Source organism: Prosopis cineraria, unplaced genomic scaffold, assembly GCF_029017545.1.
Source record: "Prosopis cineraria cultivar Desert tree isolate PC_DT_omini unplaced genomic scaffold, ASM2901754v1 PC12, whole genome shotgun sequence".
Classification (NCBI taxonomy): domain Eukaryota; kingdom Viridiplantae; phylum Streptophyta; class Magnoliopsida; order Fabales; family Fabaceae; genus Prosopis; species Prosopis cineraria.
Genome location: NW_026555343.1, coordinates 6,348,289 through 6,370,935, shown reverse-complemented (window position 1 = coordinate 6,370,935; position 22,647 = coordinate 6,348,289). Strand labels below are relative to the sequence as shown.

At 34.0% G+C, this 22,647-nt stretch overlaps 2 protein-coding genes and 2 pseudogenes across 2 annotated transcripts; 1 reads left to right on the top strand and 3 right to left on the bottom strand.

The window, feature by feature from the left end:
• Positions 1–297: 297 nt before the first annotated feature.
• On the bottom strand, positions 298–857 carry LOC129289025 (ethylene-responsive transcription factor 1-like). Its single transcript, XM_054925853.1, has 3 exons — positions 726–857; positions 571–624; positions 298–525 (listed from the first exon to the last, which is right to left on the bottom strand). Exons 1-3 carry the CDS (start codon positions 855–857, stop codon positions 298–300), a joined length of 414 nt encoding a protein of 137 aa, XP_054781828.1.
• A 2,238-nt stretch (positions 858–3,095) lies between these two features.
• LOC129289023 (pentatricopeptide repeat-containing protein At4g19890-like) lies at positions 3,096–8,577 on the top strand (annotated as a pseudogene).
• A 4,086-nt stretch (positions 8,578–12,663) lies between these two features.
• LOC129289022 (ethylene-responsive transcription factor 13-like) lies at positions 12,664–19,982 on the bottom strand (annotated as a pseudogene).
• A 1,062-nt stretch (positions 19,983–21,044) lies between these two features.
• On the bottom strand, positions 21,045–22,017 carry LOC129287741 (ethylene-responsive transcription factor 13-like). Its single transcript, XM_054923967.1, has 2 exons — positions 21,792–22,017; positions 21,045–21,719 (listed from the first exon to the last, which is right to left on the bottom strand). The coding sequence occupies exons 1-2, from the start codon at positions 21,961–21,963 to the stop codon at positions 21,130–21,132; spliced, it is 762 nt and encodes a 253-aa protein (XP_054779942.1). The 5' UTR covers positions 21,964–22,017; the 3' UTR covers positions 21,045–21,129.
• Positions 22,018–22,647: the final 630 nt, after the last annotated feature.

Genomic DNA, 22,647 nt, shown 5'->3' with positions numbered 1-22,647 from the left:
AACATCAAGATCTCACCGCAGCAATGAGCATAGAAACTGTATCCGTTAATAGTGCGCGGTACTAATAGTGATAGATGAATATTTTTTAGCACCGGACGTTTAAAAGAACAATAAAGCAGTGACCAACATGAATGATTTTTTTTTTTAATTGGGAAGAGAAAAAAATGGAGGAAAATACCTATGCCATACCTTTATCAACACAATCATTTCAAGCTTCTAACTTGGTTTCTATTGGTTGCTAACTTATTCAATAGACCAGCCAGGCTCTTCTTCTTACCTAACCTTTGAGATCTATCATCATCCTTCTCTTTTGACCGTGATGGAGGTTCCGGCGAGTGTCACTGCTTGGTGGCCGACCACTCTCGTCGGCTCCAATGATGGTGGCTCTGACCTAATGAGGTGATGAAAATTGAGCTTTGCTTTTCTGCCCTTCACCTTGAAAGTAGCTCTATCATAAGCCAAAGCTGCATCCTCTTCCCTTTCGTAAGTCCTTAACCATGTTCTCACACCATTCCTCGCCGAATCCTGGATCTCCACCACAAACTTTTCCCTACAGCCGCCGCCTCACACCTCTGTAATTCCTCCATCTAGGTGGCGCGTTCCCTTTATATGCCACAAATTGATCTGCAACATTGTTAACATCAGCCCCACTTAGTGAAATAATCTGTGACCACTAAGATGAATGAGTGGCCTTTGGATGAGGCTGGATAGATTTTTCCTATTACATCCATAGCCCATCCTCGAAAAGGCTGTGGTTTGATAATTGGATGCATGTCTGATACTGGCACTTGTTGTGTTGGCTCATGAGTCTGATATTTCTTGCACCTCCTAGCATATTCGATGCAGCCTCTTGTCATCGATGGCCAATAATATCCATGCCTACACATTAATGATTGCATCTTTGGCCCTGACTGATGAGCCTCGCAGACTCCCTCATATACCTGTCTTAAAAGCTCCATATAATTAATAAAGGCCAAACGCCTAAGTAATAACCCATTAAGACCCTTTATATATAAATCATCTCCAATTAAAATGAAGTGTTCAGTGCGTATCCTTATTCTATAAGGGTATCGTTGATTGGGATCTTGTAGATAACTTTTAAAATCATCTCATCAATCCCTGGCTAACCCTTGCGAGACTACACTGCATTGTACTATTAAACCATGTTGAGCGACTAAGGGATGTTCTTTTCGTTCCACCACAATTACCTTTTTGGTGAGTTCAGGTGATAGCTTTAGCCTTGATGCTATTTAAGCCAGTTCATTGGTTTCCTAATTTTGAGTTTGAGGAACGTGAGCTAACATTACTGTTTTAAACTCTTCTAGAATCTAGGAAGCCCCAGCATAATACATCATTAAAGCTGGGCTTATATACTTGTACTCGCCAGTTAATTGTTTGATGACTAATTGAGAATCCCTTTTTATAACCACATCACGGGCTTTCATTTCTTGAAGAATCTCGAGCCCTGTAAGCAGTGCTTCGTATTTTGCCTGGTTGTTAGTATACTCGAAATTTAATTGAAGAGATAGTATCGTTTTATCCTCGTAGGAGAAGTTATCATTATATCAGCCCCAAGTGCTTATTCAGTACTAGATTCATCAAACTTAAGCACCCAATGCCCTGGATCTATTGAGAACACAAGTAGTTCTTGCTCATCTTCAGGGAGCCCAGCTAAGGGATGATCAGCCAGAAAGTCTGCTCATGCTTGGCTCTTTACTGATTTTTGAGACAAAAATATTAAAAAAATTCTACCAAGGCCAAGCTCTATTTCCCTATACGGCCCATCATAATAGGTTGATTAAGCATGTATTTAATTAAATCAAAATAGGAAAGCAGATACACAACTGCATTCATTATATAATGCCTTAACATAGTACAAGCATAATATAGCGTCAAGTACGCTATTTCCACAACTGAGTATCTAGACTCTATGGGAGTTAAACACCTACTTAAATAATAGACTGCCTACTCACGTCCCCCATCAACATTTTGGGCTAACATACAACCTATGGACATAGTGGTAGAAGCTAAATACAATAAAAATAGGGTGTTCTCCCTCGGGGCTGCTAAGATTAGAGGTTTTGTCAAGTATTATTTAATCTTGTCAAAGGCCACTTGATGATATTCAGTCCAGGTGAATTCCTTAGCACTTTTAAGTTTCAAGAGTTTAGAAAACTTTTTCATTTTCCTTGCAAGGTTTGGAATGAAATGCTTGAGATAATTAACTTGCCCACTTGTTGCTCGGTGCCTTTGCCTCTAAGATAGCCTATGCTTTATTTTGGTCTACTTCAATCCCCCTTCTATGGCCTAGGAATCTAAGGAAGTTACCTGTAATTACACAAAAAGCACACTTAAGTGGATTTAACTTAAGGCCGACCTCCCTCATTTGGAGGAAACTCGTCCTCAAATGCTCAATATGATCATGTGTGTTCTTAAATTTTATCATTATATCATCTATGTATACTTCTAGATGCTTCCCTATCATATCATGAAAGGCAGCATTCATAGCCCGCTAATAGGTGGCCCAGTATTTTTCAGATCGAAAGGCATAACTACCTATTCGAATGTTCTAATGGAGACCGGGCACCTGAAAGTAGTCTTGTGAATGTCTTTTTTTATGATAAATATTTGATTGTATCCAAAGAAGCAATCCATAAATGACAATAAAGTGTTTTTGACCCCATCTTCTATTAACCTGTCTGCAATAGGCATTGCATACACGTCTTTAGGTGTGGCTGTGTTTATGTTTTGAAAATCTACGCAAACTCACAGCTTCCTGTTCTTTTTGATTATTGAGACTATGTTTGAGAGCCACTGAGCATACCTACAAGGCCATATGAATTCGGCCCATAGGAGGCATTTGATCTCCTCCTTTACTTATACCTCCACTTTGACTGACATTCTCCTGGCGTGCTGTTAGTGTGGTCTATAGTTTGGCTTTATAAGAAGCCTGTGTTTAACCAGCTGTTTAGCCAGCCCTGGCATTTCATCATAGTCCCTTGCAAAGCAGTCCTTGAATTCTAATAGTTTTAGCTTAACGGCATTCTTTTGTTCTTTATCTAGTAGTAAGCTAATAAATGTGATCCTTGGCTCTTATGGGGATCCAAGGTTTACTTCTTCTAGTAGATTCTGGACTTCTGGGGCTATGTCTTCAAATTTCAGAGGTGCAGGGTCTAGCTCATACAGTTGTGCTACCTTTTAGTTTTCATCTTCATATACAACTTTGGTCCCATAGATCTTGGGTCCATAGTCTTCTAGTTTCTCTTGTATATTGTGCAACTATAGCTTTTGAATGGTTGCAGCTGCTACGGCCTTTTCTCTATTTATTTTAGTCATCAACCAGTTTTATGATGGGCTTGTGCCTTTGTGAGGTTAAAGGCATTATAGCATCCGTTGTTGTTCTGTATGAAAGGATTCCTTGAGCCTTTTGAATCATAAACAGGCCCACATCAGCATCATAATACCTTATATCTACGAAATTAGTGGCTGATGTGAATGGATTATCTTCAGCCCAGACCACTTATACCTCCTTTCCTTTCCACATAAGGAGTATTTAGTGTAGTAAAGAAGGTATATACTCATTAGCATGGATCCAATCCTAACCTAGGAGGGCCTGGTATTGTGCTATGGTACTGATCATGAAAAAGGCCGTTAGTAATGACTTGTTCCTGACATCAACCTATAATGGTAGTACACCGAGGACCTCAGATGCGGTCCTAGTAAACTCTATAACTGATACCTCAGTCGGCATCAAATCATGCTCCTCTCATCCTATCTTGATCATCATGCGGGCTGGTAGAATGTTTACCGTTGAGTCATTATCCACAAGGACCCTAGTCATTGGCCTCCTATGAAATGTGCCCTGATGTATAAAGGCTTCAAGTATTGAGTCATCTTCACACTAAGTTTCTTTAGGACCACCTACTTTGATTTTCCTTCTATTACTTAAAAAGTGATTTGGCAAACGAGCTCTGCAATCTCTTCTTTCTATGCCTACATGCTTATAGGTTCATAGCCTTCTTCTTCTCTTGGCTCCATTAGGCAATATTGATACAGGCCCGTCTGTGTCTGCCCTAAAGAGTTCTATTTTTACTGGCCCTCGGTACCACCAGTGGTGGATAAGAATTAAGAAGGTAGTGTTAATGAGACCACACAATAGAGGTTGAGCAGTATCTCTCCAACGTGAATGGTCCCATTTTTCTAATTTTTGACCTCACTTTCTTCATCTTGATCCTCAGTGGACTTCCTTCTGAACTTGCTAACCTCCTGTTGAATGTTGTGGCCATCTTATACCTCAATTTTTTACTGTTTGGGTTCTTGTTAAGGCAGTCGGGAACTTTTTGTGCCTCATGTCTCTCCATTTTAGAAGTGGCATGTTGCCAGGTGATGTAACGAACCTACCTGAGCCCTTAGTGGCTTTTGGTTTTGAAGGAAACTTTATGTTACTTTTTGATGTCATTAATAGCGATAACGATAGGCCATTGAGGCCTATATCCTAGTCTGTTAGTGTCCCCTTGAATGGTTTACCTGTTCTAGGGGGCATTGAGTATTTTATGAAGAAGTTAAATCTGCCAGATGGTTCCCCTAGGCGATCCTAAACTACCTTAAATCCATCTAGCTCTGTTATCATCAATCCCCTTGAGTGAATATCCCATCCTAAAGGTCATTTTTCATTTTTCTTCATTTTTTATTGACTGTCTTCATTTTAGGTTTCCCCCAAGTAGTCCCAGACTACCTTGGAGCCATCTAAATTTTTTATATTTTGCCCCTCTGGGCCTACGTCCCATTTAAAAGACTTGTTCTTACTGGACCGGCTCGTAAGTTTTCCCAAGCGATCCTATAGTATCTTAGAGTTTCCTTGAGTCACTTTATCCCTGTTCTAGATGTTCTAAGGTCTCCCATCCTTTTACCTACTATCACTCTTCCTAGGCCGTCGTTTGCCAGAGTTTATCTCTACCATGTTGACCATAGCAAACGGTAAGAACGAGTTCTCATCTATCATCATGGATTCTTCCTTAGGGAATTTTAGAACTCCCTTGTTGATCCGGTCTTGGATGATGTTCTTAAATCCCCAACATGCCTTGGTGTTGTGACTCTACGAATGATGGTACTTACAGTATTCTTTCCCTCTTTGTTCTTCCTTCAAAGGGATTTTATGATCCATGGGCAAGGAGACAAAGTTTTCTTTGAGGAGAAAATCAAAAATTTTCTTTATTTTAGTAGTATCAAAGGTGTACTAAACTGCATTTAGCCTTTTGGGAAGTTCTCCGGCCTTCCTTACTAAAGCTGGGCATATGCAGTTACCAGAATTCTTTAGTTTTGCCACCGCCACATCTAGGTCTCCAAAATAGGTCTCTACTGTCGTCCATTGGTGATGGTCCTCTTCCTTGAGTAGCTCCTCATAACCCTATACCTTGGCCGCGAACTCATAGAAATCTTAAAATTTCATCCCTTAAAATTTCTTTCAAAGTTCTATATCTAGTCCTGCCTGTGCCAGCTTGACGAATTCAATTTTTGAAAGCTGCACGTGGCACCTGCTCCTCAGACATTTGAACCTCACCAAGTATTGGTCTTCGTCTCTCCAGCCCGTTGTGTGAGCTTGTAAAGTTCTACTATGCTAACCTTTGACTCTGATTTATAAAACTGGATGTGGAACTTTTGCTCTATTTCCATCCAACTAATGAATGAGTTATGAGATAGTGACGTATACCATGTGAACACCGGGCTCATGAGAGTATTCGAGAACAATCTAACTTCAAGCTAGTGAAGTTCTCATAATTAGCAATCTCACCGCATTAGATTGTGAACCTCTACCAATGTGCTCTAGTGTTGATTACGTTTCGTCTCCTGAGAACAATGTGAAGTTAGGGATCATATATCCCTGAGGGTATGGTTTGTCTCTGTCTATATACTCTAGATAAGGATTTAAGAAGGTGGGGTAGTCGATTGGCCTCAGCCCTAGTCTATATATATCTTAGATGGCATCCCTCAGGGCCTTCATTTTTACCAATTCATTCTGAGGCTCAGTCTAACGTTCTAGGATCATCGCCGTGTCCCTTAGGCCACTTGTGCCAGGTTCCTGTAGATAATATGAAGGATTAACTAAAAGATGAGTATAGATAAATATTTAGGGGTTAGAGATGTCTCTTATAAGTGTGCGGCCCCGATGGCCAGCACCTATATTGTTTCTTGCTTGCTGCCCTCCAAGCGGCCCTACATTTGAGCCTTCTTTCAGATGAGTTCCTCTCAATAATATAGCTATGTCTTTATGCCTTCATGTAGAGCCTGCATCATGATCTATTAGCATTCTTTCTCCCTACATTCTGATGTTTCTAAGGATAATGCAAAGAACCTTTGGTTTTCTTCTAGCTGCTTATCCATCCGGTCGTGAATTCCTCGCAGCACTTCTACCATAGGTCTGTTGGATATGATTAGTGGGTTAGGTTGTCTACTTCTTGACTTTAAACCAGGCTCGTACTGCTGCTACCTATTGTCATCGGCACTACATGCTCATGATGTTCAATTACTTCAGCATCGGGCGATAAGTGTCCTAATCCTACATGCACAGAGATCCCTTTTGGTTCATGAGAACCAGCACCTATTTCATCAGTCCTTTTGTCTTTTTGCGTCCTTACCATCTTTGTTACACAGGTATTATTGAGCGTGCTAAAGTTATTTGTGGTTGAATAATAACTACTAGGTGTGTCAGAGACGTTAAGTCTTAATAGATAACGAATGGGTCACGAGCTCCCTTACTATAGTTTGCTCGAATGTAAAAAGATTAAGGCTTTGGTAGAACAAATGTATAATTTTTATTGAAGTTTAAAAAAATTAAAGACTAAAAACTAAAAAAAATGAAAAGGGCTAATGAATGTAAAATTTACTAGTCTTGAAAGAATGTTGACTACTTTTTCTGTATTTCTCTTTCTATTTATAGTATTAGAATAGCGGAAGCCTTTTCCTTGAAACTTAGCATGCTCTGCCAAAAAATTAGAAATCTCGCGAAACTCATGGCACGTTCTCTCCATTTTGATAACCAGCCCGTTTCATCGAACTGCTTAAGCATAGATTTCAGATTACTTAGGATCGTGTCTTTGTGTCAACAGTCTAATATTTACAGTTGATAAGACTTCGGCATGTTTACTTGTTGTGGGCCTTATTGAGCTTCGGGGCTAGTCTCTTTTGTTTATATTGGGCTTGACGTTTTAATTACTTAGCCTAACTAGCCTTGTGACCTATTTGAGTGACATTTTATATTTAGCCTAAACAATAGTACAACTTTTACATTGATAATCAGAAGCTTCTATAAGAAGGGTTTAACAAATAGAGCATCTTGGTGTTTTCATAAACTAAGTGTTATGGGTTTGAAGCCAAATTTGATTAACTTTACATCTATGATAGAAGGTTTATGTAAAAGTAGAAGCATCAAGCAAGCATCCATAAATGTTGGGAACCCAATGTGTATGCACACACAACATTGACTCAGAAAGGATAGTCTTTGCAAGAAAGGATGCACTAAGAAAGCATTCAGACTTTTCTTTAAGCTTGTTCGGAGTGAAAATCACAAGCCAAATGTCCTTACTTTCACGACAATGATAAGTGGACATTGCAGAGATGGAAAATTGAACTGGGGAGAAATGCTGCTTCACAGAATGAAGGAACAAGGATTAGTCCCAAACACCAACACATACTCAACACTTATTGATGGACATTGCAAAGAAGTTAATTTCGATAGAGACTGATAAATATGATGAGCAATGAAGGTTTTATCCACAACATATGTACATATAATGCCATCGTTGATAGCCTTTACAAGAAGGGAAGAGTACAAGAGGCTTACAAATTGCTCAAAAATAGTTTGCATCACAGATTAAAAGCTGATAAAGTCTATACTATTCTCATAAGTCAACATTACAAATAGGCAGATATTAATCAGGCTTTGGTGTTGTTCAATAAGATGGTGAAGACTGGCATTCAAGCTGATATTTATTCATACACCACTTTAATTTCTTCCTTCTATAGGCAAAAGAGAATGAGAGAAAATAAGATGTTTTTTATTGAAGCTGTGAGAAGTGGACTAGTTCCATCAAAGGAAACCTATACGTCAATGATATGTGGGTATTGTCGGGAAAGAAATTTAAGCTTGGCTATGAAGTATTTTCATACGATGAGTAACCATGGTTATGCTTCAGATAGTATCACTTATAGTTCTCTTATAAGTGGTCTTTGTAAAGAGTCAAAGTTAGACAAAGCTTGTGTGTTGTATGTGACACTATGATAGAAAAGGGGCTTATCCCATGTGAAGTTACTCGAGTTACTTTGGCTTATGAGTATTGCAAGATAGATGACTGTGGTTTTGTTGTGGTGGTCCTAGAAAGGTTGGAAGGAAAACTCTAGATTCAAATTGCTAATACATTAATTAGGAAACTAAGTAATGAGAGAAAAGTAGCTATGTTCTTTCACAGGTTACTAGACATGGATCACTATGTCAATAGAGTAACATTAGCAGCCTTTATGACAGCATGCTATGAAAACAATAAGTATTCTCTTGTTTCTGATTTGGCTGCAAGATTATAGAGGGAAAAATCACTCCACAATCCAAGTCAATGAGAAAATGTGAAATATAAATTCTTTATCTTATCATGCATATATTGTTCCATTTTATTGTTAAATTTCTTGTTGGAATCATAATTCCACTGGATCAAGATTTTGTGGCTGCTTGTGTTGATTTATGTATCAGAATATCCTGCCATTTGATCAACACCTGATCCATGAAGAACAACAGTGGCATGCAACTCCGCCCTTTAAATTATGAGAATTCCTTAGATCGAAAATATCAGATTAAATTCTAGGAATTTTTTTTCTTTTTCTTTGATTTATGCTTCCTTTGTACTTTCTCCTTTAGCTTTATCCACTTCTTTATTTATTCTTCATTGGATAGCAAATACTCTATCAAAGAATAAGATTGTCCACGATTTTGAATTTTTGATATTTCACTACTTCGTTAGGCACCAATCTATGCAGCTTATGTTATATATGAATGTAAGTATCCTTGTCTCTAATTGAAATAAAGCTGTTTAGAATTGTAATTTAAGTTTTTGTTCTTCCTTTTTCCTTGGGTAAAGGCCTAGTAATATATATTTAGATGTTACACCTGCTTGAGACATTTTCCTATGAGATTGTGGAAAGTCATGTTGCCTCTGAAGTCATTATTTTGTGTGTGCCTATATGTGTATACATATACCTCGGTCACTCTGAATTGTTCGTGGCTCCAGCTTGTTTAGGGTAATTGCTTGTCCCATCAAGCTTTCTTGACCGTATTTTTTAGCTTATTTTACTTGAAAAGAATTGCCCTTCAAGCCAAAAATTGTCACTATAAGATGTTCATGTGTATATTGTATGCTGGGTACTTCTGAAGGAATACTTTGCTTAGTAGGACTACTTACCCAGTTATTACTATCTTCCTTTTTTTTTATCTGCCCATATTGTTTGACAAATACGGGCAAGTCTCTATTGATTTTTTTTATGAATAGGAAAAGTTATATCTAAGGGTTTTGTACTCAGTTGGAGACATGTATCTTGTAATGGATGTATATTGATGCTGAGTTTGTTGAAGACTAGTGTCAACAAGCAGTAGATTGTGAGTTGGTTTCAATGTGAAATGTTAGATTTCACTTGATGGATTGATCATATGTCAGTCTATTTTTTTTAATAGACGGGATTAACCTGTGCAGACAGACAATCTAAGTCTTATTAGCGTGCAAAATATTCATACAACCAGAGGGCAGATTATCAACAATCTGAACATTTAAATTATCAGTAGATGCTAAATAAGCCATCCAATTAGTGCATTTATTAGCTTATTTGAAAACGTGGTCAAAGGTGATCGTCCAATCCCTCATAGTAAGTTCTCTGATGTTGTTGATAACAGCAGTAAGAGGATGGTTAGCGAAGAACTCTTTGCATATAAGTGTGAGCACCTCTGTAGAGTTTGTATAGATATTGACTTTGCTAAACTTTATTACCCGACAAATGTTGAGACCTTCTAAGATGCTCATAAGTTCAGTTGCCATACTTGGTTGATAACCGATGTATTTGGTAAAGCCTTTAATCCAGTTTCCTTGATCATTTTGGATGAGACCTCCACAAGAAGTAGTAGCACCTTGATTGTTAATAGAGTCATCTGTAACAAGTCTAACCCAACCTTTTTCAAGAGAACACCATTTTGCTTTAGATCTATCACTTTGCTGGGTCAAGAACTTGATTCTAGATTAAGGTATTGGTCATTGTGAATGTCCTAGATATTAGTGAATGCAATGTCTCTGCCAGGCGTGATTTCCTTAGAGTAGATGCATTTGCATCTTTCTTTCTAGATGTTCCAACACACATATGTCAGTCTGTTTTAAAGCTGTTCTACAACAGAAAAATTTTACAAATTTAAACAAAATTACTGTACATGTCCAAACCACTTTAACTCTCTTCATATGCCTCTATTAACTTTTACTGTACATGTGTCCAAACCACTTGAAACAAATTTCTACCATCATATGGTTATTTTGAATTTTTTTTGGGTGATTTTGGAAGAGCCAAAGATGTTAGGAGATCTATTAAATTCTCTCATTTTATTAGATTGATAAAAATAATACAAATAGCTTTAATATCATGTCTTAATCTTGGTTGAAAAAAATTAGCATAAATATGCTTTATTAGTGGGGCCCAAAAAATGCTTTCTGAGTATTCATTTATCCATTCTCAACAATGCTTTGTTTACATCAGCAAAGCAAAATCAGAAGTATTTTATTCTTTTTGGGGTTGAATTGATTTTGGTGCTTCATCTTCTAATTTCTATTACTTTCATAAACAAAGTAAATACAATGACTTGACTTCAGAAAAGGTATAGCTCTCCCTTTTTACCGTGTCATCATATGATTGTGGAAACAGCTCATCTACTTTATATATTAAGAAAAATAAGAAGAAGAAAAAAGAAGTAATACTAATAAATTATACTTTAAATGTACAATCTCGTTCCCGATATATATACGAATAAATCCAGGCCATGTGCTTAAAAAACTCTAGAAGACATAAGAGGTAAGGATACAGGTCAAATATTACCAAATAAAAAGTTTCAATTATTTCTTTAGCAATTTCAATTACAAAAAAACTGTTCTTTATGAAAAAACTACTTTCTGGCAAAAAAAAAAATGAAAAAACTACTTATTATCATTAACATTCATATGCACACTTAATATGCGCCGAGTGTTTGAAATTTTAACGTACACTTTCCTCTACATGGATCCAAGAAATCGCTTTTTTTTTTTTATAGAAAGAAATCACATTGATCACTTCCACACCTCAATGGTGAATCCAATCATAATTACATGTCATAATAATTTAGATAAAACACTCTTTTAAATGGAAAAATTTCAAAATTCTCCTAGCAGGAAATTTCTGAACTAAGAAAAAAAAATTATAATATCATATTTGTGCATAAATTTTGAACAATATATGACACAATCTAATATGACTATAAGTCTAAAGAAAAATTTATTTCAAAAGATTAGTCTACTGAGAAAATGAGTTTTTAAACTTATAAAACATACTTTTTTTTTTTGTAATTAATATCTCCCCTGAGGTATTGATTGAGAGCAATGAATAGATCCGTCTTAATTGAATTATTACAAATACAAGAGTTAAGATTTAAATTTCTAACCACTTATTTAAATGACAAAAGTTTTTACTACTCATGTCAACTTTAGTTGATACTCATTGGAACAAAACTCTTCTATACGAAACTCATAACATCATCCTCACAGATCATGATTAAACCTATCATAACTGTATCCCTAAATTAAGTCTTCTTGTTTTTTTTTTTAAAAAAAAGAAACTCCCAACATTTTTGAATTTGTAATAATTTAAAATGAATTAAAAAACCATGTGAGAGAATTATCCTTAAAATTATGAATTACAACAATATATATATATATATACTACTCATACAAAATTTGTTTACTTGTCCAAAGATTGTAACATATCATGTCTAGAATATTACCCTTAATTTAGACCCAACAATATTTAAATTCAGATTGATTGTTAGTACCATACATGATATACGTCGGACATAAAACTTTATTCATACACGCTTCTAAATGTATTTCCTTTAGAGATAAAAATCCAAAAATAAAAAATACTCGCAATATAATAAGCATATAATTAATTATCAATATGCTTGATTATTATTCATGAACTTTATTGAGACTGAGCATCTTATTACATAAAAAATAAATGAGTACTCTCAAAATTAGAAGCTTGCGCCTTAGCTTATCTTCTAATTAATTCAATGTAATCATTGCAAATTAAGACTTGGTTGCTTTTCTTCTCCGCAAAGACATTAAAAAAAACAAAGAAAGATATATTTCGCTATGTGTTCTTCACATCTTTCTCAGAACGAAGAAAGAAACAACATAGTCATCTTTAGAAAAAATACAACATTTTCAGCACATCCAGAAATAAGACTTTGTTTCGCTTCAAATTAAAGACTGATCTAATTATCCTTAAAATTGAAAAGTAGGGTATCGAATATCAATATATAGAACGAATAAAAAAGGTAGAAGATAATAAGAAAAGAAAGTTCACGAGAGCTACATAAAACTATAAAAAAAAATTACTTGAGAATTTCTTGATTTACAACATATATTTATTCAACCCATGATTTTAATATTTAAATTCTATATTTTTTTTCTCGACTAAATGAAGAAGGAGAAGTGGGGGGAAAAAAAGCGACCTATGCCTTCATGAACATCATTTCAAGCTTCTGACTTAGGTTTCCATTTGTTGCTATCTTATTCAATAGCCCAGACAGGTTCTTCCTCTTGCATGACCCTTGAGATCCGTCATCCACAGATGTACTGTTATACGGTGAAAGGTTCCAGTGAGCAGTGCCACTTCTTTCCGACGACTACTCTTGCCAGCTCCGGTGGCGGTTGTGATCCAATGAGGTGAGGAAAATTGAGCTTTGCTTTTCTACCTCTCATCTTGAAAGCAGCTCTATCATACGCCAAAGCTGCATCCTCTTCCCTATCATAAGTTCCCAACCAAGTTCTGGCGCCGTTCCTCTTTGGATCCCGGATCTCCGCTGCGAACTTCCCCCATGTCCGCCTCCTCACACCTCTGTAATTCCTCCATCTTGGTGGCGCGTTACATTCACGCGCCTCAGATCCTGCATTGTAACACTAACCCTATCACCTTGTTTCATAGCGGTGTCATATTCGCCGCCGGAAAACACCGTACCACTGGAGTTATTACTAGCAACCTGCTCTGGTGAAGCATCTGGGTCACAGTTAGGGTTTAAATTTAAAGTAGGGTTGTTGAACATGAAGAAGGTATTCATGAGAGTCATAGAGGAAGGATCATGATCTTCAAGAAGGTATTGATGAACTGAATCTAAAGAAGAAGAAAGATCAGGGATCATTTTTTGGAAGCTAATTAAGTTCTCTGTGATAGTATAGAAGCACACATGAATACTGAAACATGGCTAATTATATATATTATGCATAATGACTTTTGTTTGAAGGGAGGGATTATTAATACATTATTTTATGCTTGCGTGTGTTGTTTCCAGGAAACTTCAATTTTAATTTTATTAATTAAGGCTCTGACGCATGGCAAATAAAAAACCAAAGAAAAAGTTAATTTGGAATATCATCGCATGTGACTGATTAACTCAAAAAATTGTTATTTAGTTGTGAGTACTAATTAAGTGTATACAAAAGGTTAAATATTACTTGACTTTATCGATATATTGTAATTATATTTATGTGTGTGGTATTATTAATAATTTAACTTCTCTCTGCTCATTTGCTTTTTCTTTTTTTAAATACGGCAGAAGTAATACAAGTCAAATTATTAATATCTTATAAATTATTTAATTGATAAAATTTTCACTATTAAACATAAAATTAGAACTCATTGTAGTAATTTTGAGAAGTTTCTAAAGATATAATCAAAAGTAAATGTCGAAAAAAAATTGAAAATACATCAAAATATAAAAAATGGGAATGAAAAACGTTAAATAATAAATTATTTTTTATTTTCAAAATATTTTTTCATAAAATCTCGAAATAATGTAAAATTTACTTATTTTCCAAGTGTGAATAAACCAAGCTTTGATGATCACAATTCACAAGGAATACTGTGACGCCAACTCTTGTTGTAACTTTATTTTTCTTCTATTTCGTTGTGTGAAGTATTATAAATTTATTCTTCAATCCAAAATTGCCTTCAAAACTGAATGATGTAATAATGAATGAACGCATTGCATAATAAAATAGAAAAACGTACAAAGGTGCTATCAAATAAAAAAAGAAAAGTAAAAAAGAAGATTAACCAACGACAGACTCAGCTGTCTAAAAAAATTGCTAATGATAAAGAATTTCAGCACGTGGTCCCATCCTTTGACCGAGAAAACTTCTAGGAATCTAAAGATTATTGTCTTGAATCAATTATAAATTAAAAAGTAAAAAACGGGGAAAAAAGAAATCCGTTGTGCTTTGTTTGTACGGTCGAGCAAAAGTTTATTGGCAACGAAATATTTGTTTGATGAAACAACAATTTATATTGATCAAAGTAAACTAATTCTACTAATATTTCAGTTTTTTCTGTAAACTGAAGCAATTGACATTCTTTATCGATAATGTGACTTATAATAATTTGTATGTGTATTAGCTTGAACTACTTAAATTTTAATGAGTTTTCCACTTAAATAATTTTTTTTAAAAAAAATTGATGGATTCTTTCATGTTCAGGCTTTGATATGTTGTCTTTGGATATATATAGTATATTGGATTCATTCATCATTTCATCTTATGCATGTGAGCTCCACTTTCATTTTTTTATTACCAAAATATACTAAACATGACCAATATAATTAGGATCAATATAAATTAATTGTAAGCATGATCCTTTTTTATGTTATTATTGAATTCAATTAGGATCAATGTAAATTAAAATAGAAAAAGCATGGCCATTGGTTCCTATACTTTTAGCATGTTTTGAATACAGTCGTTAGTTTTTTTCCCCCTCAATTGCTCTAGTCTCTCAAGCTTCATTAACATTGGTTCCTATATTTTAAATATAGACTATAAGGATTTAATAGAAGCTATAAATTCCATTACTTCTCTTACTAACTTGATAAAAAATTAGTAGAAGGCAAAATAAGCAAGCAAGGCATCAAAGGCAAAAATTAGTTTGAACATTACTCACTTTATCATAATGTTACCAACTTAGCAACAAAATTAATAGAATATATACATATTAGTAGATTTAACTAATTCATCAATGATGATGAGTACAAACATTGCATACAGATAAAATATAAGGGACTAGAAACAATGAGAAAAGTTTAAAGAATAATACCAAAACATGCTAAAAGTACAATGACCAACAATTATATTTTTCCATTAAAATATGCAGGAATTATATTCTGTCAAAATTATAAATAGTACGAGGATGACTTATTCCAAATTGAGAAAATGAAATAAAACTCCCTCAAATCTCGAATTATATAAATGACAATATAATATATCAAAATATTATAATTTCACTGAAGTCCCTAAAAAATTTTGTATCAATAAATTTTAAATTGAAAATATCATTGTACTTTTATTAATGAGTTGTGATTAGAGTTTGTTATTTTGAAAACTTATTTTTATAATAAAAATGACATTTGATAAGTTATGATTTTTTATTCAACTATTGCTACTCACAAAACAAACATTATTATTTCCTTAAACAAAAGTTATGAGCGGGGCTTTTTTTTCAATAACAAAAATTATAATTGATAAGTTATAATTTCTTGTTTAACTCTTATGATTCATAGAATAAAAATTGTTATTCTTTAAACAAAAATTGTAATCGGGGCTTGTTATTTTCATTAAAGGTAAAATGATCTTTTTATTTTAAAATTTATTGACACAAAAGTCCATAGGAACGTCAGTGAAATTATTACATTTTAAGAGATTAGATTATTATTTATATAATTGGAGATTTTATTGTCATTTTTCCTTCTAAATTTGTAATAATAGTAATAAATAGAAAATGAGGAGGTTCATGTGCCAAAAGCCCAAAAGTCATTCTTATTACTACACCAACCATGGCGATGAACACGGTTTAACAATCACTGAAGAAAGAAGTGATTCAATGCTTGACTTCAAAGTTGTACTTAAACATTACTTAAAATAGAAATCAAATAAAAAGCATTAGTTTGTAGACCAATGTGAATTTAATTATTCAAACTCCCACGTAATAGAGAACACAAAAAATTTGTCCAAATGTATCTTTTTTTTTTATTTAAATATTGACCAGTTTCAGGAAGCTACATTAAGATTCTCACTAATTTAATTGAGCTTATTCGAATCACATGGGTGCAAAGCATAGTATTTGTTGCACATCTATTATACTTATTTATTTATTTTTTTAAATTTTAGTTAGATATTATAATATTTAAGATATCGTTTTGAATAATAAGATATAGTAATAAAATATTCTAAATGCATATGACTTGGAAATCAGATGGCTGAAATCTAAGTTTAGGGATTTATTCAATTTAAATTTAATTAATTACCTTGATGATGTGTTATGAAGAGGGACCACTATAATGAATGAGGTAGCATACAGTATTTTGGGAAAAACCTTGTCTCTTGCACTCTGAGGATTCCTGACTAATAACAGCTATTTTTCAATTGTTACAAGAATTCTATATTGTTTTATTAATACAAAATTTGTCTTGCACTCTTCGGCAATATGTTTTATACACAAAACCCAAACTCAAACTCCAAACTCTTAACAATAATTACTTTTCAAACCAACGCACAAAATAACATATAGTAAAATGTTTATTTATTGGATCGACAAATTAAATAATGATCACTTAAATCAACATTGTTTGGGTTATTCTTGAAAACACAATAGTAGGTCATTATACTAAATAACGAAATAAAACTATAAGGATTAAAAATAAAATTCAATTAAAGTATAGAATACTATTATTATAATTTCCATACATATACTCCCTCATAATCTTACTTCGTGATCAAAAAAATAAATAAGCGTAATGGACATCCATTAAGAGATTTATTAGTAATCCTTCAATGAGATTTTGAATTTAACTTTTTTAATAAAACAATATTAGTCAAGTAGATTTTTTATTTGAAACCTAATTCGCTTTAAATTTGGATTAGTGGATAATATAATAATATATATATATATATATATATATATATAAGCTTCTGAGGAGGAAGACATACTTGGAAGCAGTCACACAAATATAAAATGCGGGAACGAAGTTATGGGATCGAACTCAGTTTTTAATTCACAGCAAATGCAAGAGAAGGATTTCTTTTCAAGTGGGAAGCATATGAGAGTCTTTTCCATTTCATGTGTGTCAAACCGAAAGCTAGAAAACACCCAGTTCTATATGAGAGTCTTCAACTGATCCCTTACATGAACGCTATTCACGGATGTGGAGGTTACACAAAACCGTTACCTCTAATTAATCAATTGAATAATAGGAATATTTATGTATAAAGGCCCAAAGCATACTATACTTAAGGACCCAGACTCTTTCATATTCACGATAAAGCCCCATTGGCTTATATATTAGGCCAATCCACCAAGGGTGGATAACTCAACAATATACCACCATAAGAGCCAACAAAATATAACATAAATAAAGAAGCATGGGTGTATATAAAATATAAATGAATCTAATCTCTCCTATCATTAACGGTCACCATAAGAAAAAGAATAAGGTAGAATGATAAATAAATCCTTTCATATAATGGAAAAATGACAACTTATTCCCACAAAGTGTGATAATACCTTACAAGTTCGAAGAGACCTAATTGTCATTTAAGTTTTTTATGAAATGATAAAAATATCCCTTAATTAAAAAAAGTAAAGAAAAATGGTAAGAAAAAGTTATAAATGCCTGAACCACTTTAATCATTAAACTAGACTTGTGAATTTTAGAATCAAAATTGTGAATTGAAAAAAATTTCATTGCACTTTATTGATTGGAGAAAAATAATGAGAGAAAGTTATAAATGTCTAAACCACTATAGTCATTTACTAAACCAAAATTATGAATTACAGAACCAAAGTTGTGAATGTAAAAAAACTTTATTGTACTTTCCTTATTGAAGAAAAATGATGACAGTTATTAATGTTTAAACCAATATATATATAGTCATTAGCTCAACTAGAGTTGTGGATGTCAAAATGCCAGTCATGAACAAAAAAACTTTGTTGTGATTTTTTAAATTAAGGAATATTTTTGTTATTTCATCAAAAACTTTAGTGGCAATTAAGTCTCTTGAAACTTAGAATATATTATCATATTTCATGAAACCAAATTGTTGTTTCGGGATTTATTTTCATTTTCTCAAATAATAATATGCTTCACCCGAAAAAAAGAAGATTAATATGCTCTTATTTGAAAATCGAGTCAGCGTCATATATAGCCATAATAAGTATTCTAAAACATTATTTGAAAATCGAGTCAGCTCATGCATGTAAATTGTGCTTGTTTTATTTTTATTGTTGTTGTTGTTGTTGTTATTTTATTGAAGAATTATAGTAAAGTCTTTGGATGTATAATTTATTTATTTACCTCACCAAAAAAATTAATTTATTTATTCCAATTCATCACTACAAAAACATTGACTTTGGATGTATGTCACCGCTGAAACTTATAACATAATTTTTTTAAAAAAATTATAAAAATGTTTACAATCAGCGGTGACACTAACAAGTCGTCGCTGATTTTTCAACTTTCAGCAGCGACTAGTATGTCGCTGCTGAAACCTAAAACTACACAATTTTTTTAAAAAAAGGTATAAAAATGTTGACAATCAACAACAATACTAAAAAGTCACCACTGATTCTCAACTTTCAGTGGTGACATGCAAGTCTTCACTGAAACGTACAACATAATTTTTTAAAAAAATTATAAAAATGTTGACAATCAGCGATGACACTAAAAAGTCACTACTGATTCTCAACTTTCAGTGACGAATTGCATGCGTTGCTGAACCTAAAACATAATTTTTAAAAAAAATTATAACAATGTTGACAATCAGTGCCGACACTAAAAAGTCACCGCTGATTCTCAACTTTTAGCGGTGACTAGTATGTCACCATTGAAACTTACAACATAATTTTTTAAAAAAAATTATAACATATTTTAAAATATGTTGACAATCAGCGGCGACACTAAAATGTCGCTGCTGATTCTCAACTTTTAGTGGCGACAGTAGACATCACCACTGAAAGTGTAACATTCTACGATGACATGCACTTGTCGCTGTTGAAAGTCTGACAATCAGCAGCAACTCTATCTTGTCATCGCAGAAAGTCACACTTTTAATGGCAACTTTTATTATCATCGCTGAAAGTTAAAAATCAACGACAACTTTTTAGTGTCGCCACTAAAAGTTATTTTTTTGTAGTGCATATGCTTGTAGAACTTACAAATCAATGTTCTATCAACCAAAAGTGCTTGGCCAAAAAAAAAACTAAATGTGTTTTCCTCAACATTATTTAATCTATTATAACATGTTATTCATCAATACAGTAAAGCATAATGATATGAATAATACTATAGATAAATAGTTGTTTAAGATTTTAAGGGCTTGTTTGGTACGTAGCACTGGAAGGTAAGGATTGGGATTGAGTCAGAGTAATCCCACCTTCTACATATTTGGTATGAGCGGTTCACCAGCATTTGGGATTGCTCAGTCCTACTTAAGTAGGAATACTAAAACCCACTACCCCCCATGGTATTGTTCTGTCCCACTAAAATTAATCTTGGGATTGAAATTTTCCTTACCAAAATACCCTCCTAAAAAGTAGAAATCTCGGACTCCCTTTTCCTTCACAACTCGAGCAAGTTCACCATGGATGACCTCCTCCATTGCCGACGACGACATCCTCCATTGTCAACGGTGACTTCCGCCCTTACCCACGATGACTTGGACAGAAGCAATAGTTAACAAGCAGCAAATCTGGGTTCAAGTCGAAGACGAAAGCAGATTTGGGTTTCAAAATTTACGATGAAGATGATGAAGATGCGATTTCAGATTTTGTCAATTTCTGATCATATCTTCTTTGCCTTTCTTTCTCCTTCTTTATCTTCCACCTCCTTCTCACCCGCCGCCTTCTTCTCTAACTCCGCCACATTCACTGTCGAGAAGTTCCAGATCCAAAGCGCAAAGCTCGTCCCCTAAACTATGCACTGTTCATCTTCATGACTATTTTTTTATTAATAATAAGGGGCATTATGGTATTTTGCTCATTTATAATGAATTTAAAAATTTAATGTATGTATTCCCTATAAATATTACTTTATACCAAATATATTATTAAAGTCTCAACCCCAATCCCAATCCCAACTTCAACCCCAACTCCAACCCCAATCCCTTAAAATTCATATATGCGTACCAAACAAGGCTAAAGTATCATTGGTAGGTCCTAGGTTCTTACTTTCTTTTTGCGTGTTTAGCTTTTTCGAGAAATTATTAAGAACACATATAAGATAACAAATTTTATAAAAAAGAATTAAGGTATTTCAAATAAATTAAGATTAAGTGAATTAAGGTTATATTCTTAACTCAATTGAAAGATCTTAGTTCTTTTTTTCCAAATAACCTTACGTGATGATCCTTCTTACCTATTTTCCCTTTTTTTACAAAAAAAAAGAATTAAATCTATATTTTTAAAATTTAGTTTTTTAGATTGATATTTTTTTATTGGACGCATGAATCCTCTCAATCAAAAGTAATTATGTTTAAGACACTGTTGAACACTAAACGTAAGCAACTTTTTTTAGTAGGAATTCGTTTTATATTGTTATTTTATAAAATGATATCAACATATTTTTTATTTATTTAGTTTTTATGAAGGAAAAAAAAATATTTCTCCCAACTTAAGCCCCCTACTATTTATTAGAATATTATAGATTATAGAAATATTCATCTTCTTTTACACTTCCTTCAAAACTAGCACATGACAATGAACAAGCACGAAACTGGATAATAGTACTTTAAATGAATGATGTAGTTTGTAATTTTACTGTCATCAGAATCTGATATGACTTCTATTTGTTGCTAACTTGTTCAATAGACCTGCCAGGCTTTTCTTCTTACTTGATCCTTGAGATCCATCATCCTCAGCCGTACAGTTAGACGGCGACGAAGGTTCCGGCGAGCTGCGCTGCTTCTCTCCAATGACTACTCTTGCCGGCACCGGCGGCGACTCCGATCCAATAAGGTGTGGGAAATTGAGCTTGGCTTTTCTGCCATGCATCTTGAAAGCAGCTCTATCATAAGCCAAAGCTGCGTCCTCCTCGCTCTCATAGGTTCCGAGCCATGTCCTTGCGCCGTTCCTCTTCGGGTCCCGGATCTCCGCTGCGAAACTTACCCATGGCCGCCGCCTCACGCCTCGGTAATTCCTCAATCGAGGCGGCGCGTTCTTTTCACATGCGACAGATCCTGTGTTATTACCGGTAACCTTATCATCATCATAACCACCTGAATTCATACCGTCGTCATTATTCCCGCCCGAAAATGACATACCACCGGAGTCACTAACACCCTCCTCCGGCAAAGCAGCGTCGTAGTTCAGATTCCTCCATGTAGGTGGCGCGTTCTCCTCACGCGCCACAGATCCTCCATTTCCATTAACCCAATTATCAACATCTAGTTTCACAGTGTGGTCATTCTGACCGGAAAACACCGTACCAGTAGAGCTACTAGCACCATGATCCAGCGAAGCCGTGTAGCAGTTCAAGTTGGAAGTAGGGTTGCCGGCCGCCGCGAAGAAGCCATTATTCATGAGAGTCGTGGAGGAATTAGGATCATCTTCAATCAGGTGATGTTGAACTGATTCAAAAGGAGAACGATTAGGGATCATTTTGAGAAGCACGCAAGTTTGATGAGGGCACAGAAGCAATGGATCTGTGAAGGATGACTTATATACATACATACATACATACATGTGTGTTGTTGGCTTGTGTTCAAAGCGATGATGATGTTACTTAATTATTGTTTTTGTTGTTTCCTGGAAACTTCAACTGTGTTACTCCTTTGTCATCTATATAAAATATTTTTAATTAAATTATATAAATTAATAAAAATTAATTATCTAATTAAAAATACAGTAATATTTTAATTTTATCCTTAATTATTGTAAATAAAAATAAATTTTTTTCCAAATAAATTAATAAAAGTATTTATCTTTTTTTATTTTTAATTTAATAAGGATATAATGATCCATTTATTAAAAAATATACTTACAATTTTTTATATTTAAGGAAAAAAAGTTTTAAAAGATATTTTGTATATAGGGATGTTGGGAGTAATTTAGAGTGCCTGTGATCGCGCGTGTGATTGGTTCATTGCTTTAGTTTGCCGTGTAATGAGCACCACGACAGAAGCAACACTAGTGAAAGATGAAAAGCCTAATTATTCGAAGATTAAACAAAACCTCAAAGCTCTCAACTGATATTCGCCTGTGCCAAATTATAAAAGACTTTTAAATAAAATTACATATATTAATAAAGTTTATTAAATATATTTTATAACTTTATATTTTTTT